This window comes from Microtus ochrogaster, chromosome 1 (genome assembly GCF_000317375.1).
Source record: "Microtus ochrogaster isolate Prairie Vole_2 chromosome 1, MicOch1.0, whole genome shotgun sequence".
NCBI lineage: Eukaryota > Metazoa > Chordata > Mammalia > Rodentia > Cricetidae > Microtus > Microtus ochrogaster.
Window position 1 is genome coordinate 14,219,090 of NC_022009.1, and position 4,453 is coordinate 14,223,542.

Below are 4,453 nucleotides of genomic sequence, written 5' to 3' on the forward strand. Positions count from 1 at the left end.
CCACCCTGTGGTTGCTGGGAATTGAACTCAGGACCTTTGGAAGAGCAGGCAATGCTCTTAACCTCTGAGCCATCTCTCCAGCCCCCTGACATCCTCTTTTAACCATGCAGGCAAACGCTCATACACATAAAATAAAGATAGATTTTTGAAACACATTGCATTTACATCCAACTTACAATATCCAACTTTATGTGTTAATAGTGGCTTCTTAACTCATTACCACTGCAGCCCACCTATGCAAGAGTTTTATCTCAATACTGTATTCCCTAAACAACCACCAACTGAATAGGCTTATATTTATGCCTTCTATATCTGGCCTCACCCAAATATAGATCTCTTGCACCTGTTTCTTCATTATAGGACGGAAACACATGGCAATTATTTTTGTATGTTATACAAAGAGATCGGGTTAATTATAACAAAAAATTGAAATGCATGCCGTGAAGAGAAAAGCTGCCTTATGAAGACAATTGGGGCCCTGTGGGGCTAAATGGTAGGTTGCTGAGGAAGACAAAGATGACTCATGCTGAGACTCAGGTATCTTGTCGGGATCACCAAGCTTCCTTTTCTAACGTTAACAGGAGGATACCATGTAATAATAAATGTCACTAAAGTTTTACTTGAAGACAAGGTCTCATTAGGCAATCCAGGCTGATCTTATCTTAAACTCGGCATCTTATTTTCTCAGCCTCTGGCTCTCAGTACTGGCTCTCCAGGAGTGTTCAACCAGGACTGGCTTGATCTTTTTTCTCTTTTAAATTATATTTATTTGTGTGGGAGTGGGTTGGGGTTGGGAAGTACACGTCGCGGAACATATCCAGAGGTCAGAGGACAACCTGCAGGCATTGGTTCTCTCTTTCCACCACGCGTGTCCTGGGGTTCAACTCAGGTTGTCAGTCTTGGTAACGGGCACCTTTACCCAGTAAACCATTTCTCTGGCTCTGGCTTGAAATTTTTATTAAATTAGAAAATGCCAATAGGAGTTCTGAAATACTTTTGGGGGGGGGTATAGTTGGAGATCAAACTCAGGCTTGCACATTGCTGGGCATGTGCCTTACCACTGAGTTTCATCCATAGCCCTGAGTAGCCCAGGCTAGCCTCTGATATAATCTTCCTACTGAAACCTCCTGAGCGCTGAACTTACAGGTACACCTCACCTCACCTGGATGGAATACTTTTTAGTGCATATGGTATCTAAAACCATGTCAAAATGACCCTAAAGGACCCTTTAGATATTTATATGTATACAGAGGATAACTTCAAAAAAAAGTAATACTTTGAAAGCCAGGCATGACAGTGTAGTGAGCCAGGCACTGTGGCACATGGCTGCAGGCTGAGCTACTTGGAAACCTAAAGAAGAGAATCAGTTGAACCCATGAGTTCAAGACTAGCCAGGGCCACATAGTGAGACACCATCTCAAAACAACCAGCCAAAGAAAATCTTTGAAATTCTTGAAGATAATTTACATATATTCTTTAAGGTACCGGAAACATTTCTTGGCAGTTTGGTTTAAAAGTTTCTGAAGGGTCAGAAAGATGGCTCAGCCGATAAAGGTTTTTACTGCTAAGCTCAACAAGCTGAGCAGCATTCCTTGGACCTGCATGGTGGAAGGGGAAGGCTGACACTCTCCAGCTCTCGGGAACTGAAGCAGGAGGATTGCAAAAGTTCAAGGCCATCTTGAGCTACCTGGTGAGAGTCTACCTTAAACAACGAGCACAGACTTTTCTATATTCACACCTCATAGTTCAGTTAAAATAGAGTGTGTGCCTTACATATGCCAGTGGGTGAGTGCACACACTCCAACCTACTACTAATGATTGCATCCAAGTCAGATCTAACAGGACCCCAAACCTTTCAAGCGTTTTTACTAAGTCGTACTGTTACTGCAGTAGGTACCACAGCTGTTGGGTGGAGAGTAGTAGTCCTGGATGCTGAAGGCAGATCTTTCCTAGTGTTCCTGCATGCAAGCGTTCCTTCCTCCCCTCTCCTTGTTGCTCTGCTCTCTCTCTCCTCATCTCAAACCTGTCTTTGCTTTACTTCGGATCAAGAGCGAATAGAGACCCAATGCTATGCTTTAGAAAATCTGATCGCTCAGGAGCCCTTCCTCCTAGCGCCTTATCATGTGTGACAGATAGGTTATATTTTATTAAGCCTGACTTGTTCTACCATCCTGACGGCCCATTTACTGTGTTATTAATTATAATGGCAATGTGAAAAATAACAGTAGTTGTTTGGTCAACTTGACACAAACTACGGGTTGTCTAGGAAGAGAAACCTCAACTGAGAAAAATGCCTCCATTAGATTGCCTGTGGGCAAGTGGGGAGCATTTTCTAGGAGGATAACTGATAGGAGGGCCCAGCTCACTACAGTGTCACCCTGTAGAAGAAAGTAGGCTGAGCAAGGAAGTAAACAGTGCTCCTCCATGGTCTCTGCTTCAGTTCTTGCCTTCGGGTTCTTGCCTTGACATCCCTTTATGATGGACTTACGATCTGTAACATGAAATAAACCCTTTCCTTCCAAGATTGCTTTTGCTCATGATGTTTATCACAGCAGTGCAAAGCAAATTAGAGCCAGGCGGTGGTGGTACACACCTTTAATCCCGGCACTCAGGAGGCAGAGGCAGGCAGAGCTCTGAGGATTCGAGGTTCAGCCTGGTCTAAAAAGGGAGGAAACTAGGGCAAAACATGCACTGTTTTGTACGTGTGTATGTGTGTATGTGTGTGTGTGTATAAGAGAGAGAGAGAGAGAGAGAGAGAGAGAGAGAGAGAGAGAGAGAGAGAGAATGTGTGTGTGTGCATTCATGTTCATGTGTATGTGGTGGGGTATACACAAGTGTGTGTGTGTATGCTGTATACATTCATGTTCATGTGTGTGGTGGCGTATACACAAGTGTGTGTGTGTATGCTGTATACATTCATGTTCATGTGTGTGGTGGCGTATACACAAGTGTGTGTGTGTATGCTGTATACATTCATGTTCATGTGTGTGGTGGCGTATACACAACTGTGTGTGTGCTGTATGCATTCATGTTCATGTGTGTGTGGTGGTGTATACACAAATGTGTGTGTGTTGTATGCATTCATGTTCATGTGTGTGTGTGGTGGCGTATACACAAATGTGTGTGTGTGTGTGTGTGTGTGTGTGTGTGTGTGTGCAATTCATGTTCGCATGAGTTCAATGCAAAGGGGAAAGGACAAAACTGGGTTAAGAAAATTCCTTGTGCCTTTAGCAGTTAGCAGAAATTTCTCTCCTAAACATTTACAGAAGATGTAATTCGGCAGTTTTGTTTCTGGTAAGCCATATACCTCCGCTAAAAGAGTCTTGTTTTTCACCAACAAGCTGGCAAGGTCAGGATGGACTGGGTCCGTTGCCTTATTGTTGTATGTGATTGGGTTCCTGGTAGGAGCCACTTCAAGAGGTGGATCAAAATGGGCCTATAAAGAGAAAGGGCCAGTTAATTAACTAAGTATGTGCCCTGAGGGTCAAAACCCACAAACATTATAACCACACAAACTCTTACAATGAGTAGCAACAAAGGGGGCTATCCACGTAAGCTCAACAGCTTCCAGGAAAATGGCAAGGGCCTTGCTGGCTGGGAAACTGCTTTACACTCTTCTAAATGGAATGCTTACCTGTCAACAGTTTCAGGAAGCAAGTGCTGCCTGTCTGAATCGTGTGCTGGGGTCTCTGAAAGTACAGGAATCACGAAAACACAGAAAACCCCTGGAGACATTTCCACGTGTGTCTGCTAACACTATAGAGGGCTGGGGAAGAGGCTCAGCAGGTAAGAGCACTGGCTGCACTGGCTCAAGGTCAGGAGTCCAGATTCCTGCACCTGTATAACAAGTCCTGGGTTCTGAATACACCTGTAGCCTGCCCTGAGCAGGTGAGAGTGGAGACAGGATTATTTCTGGGGTGAAGGCGTAAGTCACAAACAATCCCACAGCAGTTTGGAGTTATGATTAATAGGGTGGTATTTATTTAAAGGGGAAAACACTTACAGATCACCTTCCCAGACAACAGCCCTCTGTGCATTCAGGAAGGAGTCTAGTCACCAGAAATGGAGCAGGAAGTAAGAGAGAGCGAGGAGGGAAGACACCGCTTTTTTAAAGAGAGAGACCATGCCCCAATGGGCTGGTATCTCAGCGGCTTTTGGCTGGAGGAGCAGAAGGACTTCCCGCAACACCTCCCCCTTTTGTTTAAGTAAGAGAGTTATAAACCTACTATGAAATTATATACAATAAGTACAAATATCCTATTCTAACTAGCTTAGGTATTATATAATAAATAGCTTGGCCAAGTCATGACAGGAAAGTAACTACATTTATATAGTCTTCAACCCCATCAAAGATCTGAGAGGGAAAATAATGTTACCTGGGTAATTAGGAAGTTCAGTAAAACAACTTCCAAAACATGCAACAAATCACAGAGACAACTAGCTACCTGGGCAA

At 43.8% G+C, this 4,453-nt stretch overlaps 1 protein-coding gene across 1 annotated transcript in view; it reads right to left on the reverse strand.

Annotated features, from left to right (window-relative positions):
- Positions 1–4,453, reverse strand: part of LOC101985183 — a 51,422-nt gene that overhangs the window by 29,172 nt on the left and 17,797 nt on the right. Inside the window, 1 exon segment of the mRNA XM_013348794.2 lies at positions 3,308–3,436. Within this exon segment, the coding sequence (XP_013204248.1) occupies positions 3,308–3,436 (129 nt within the window).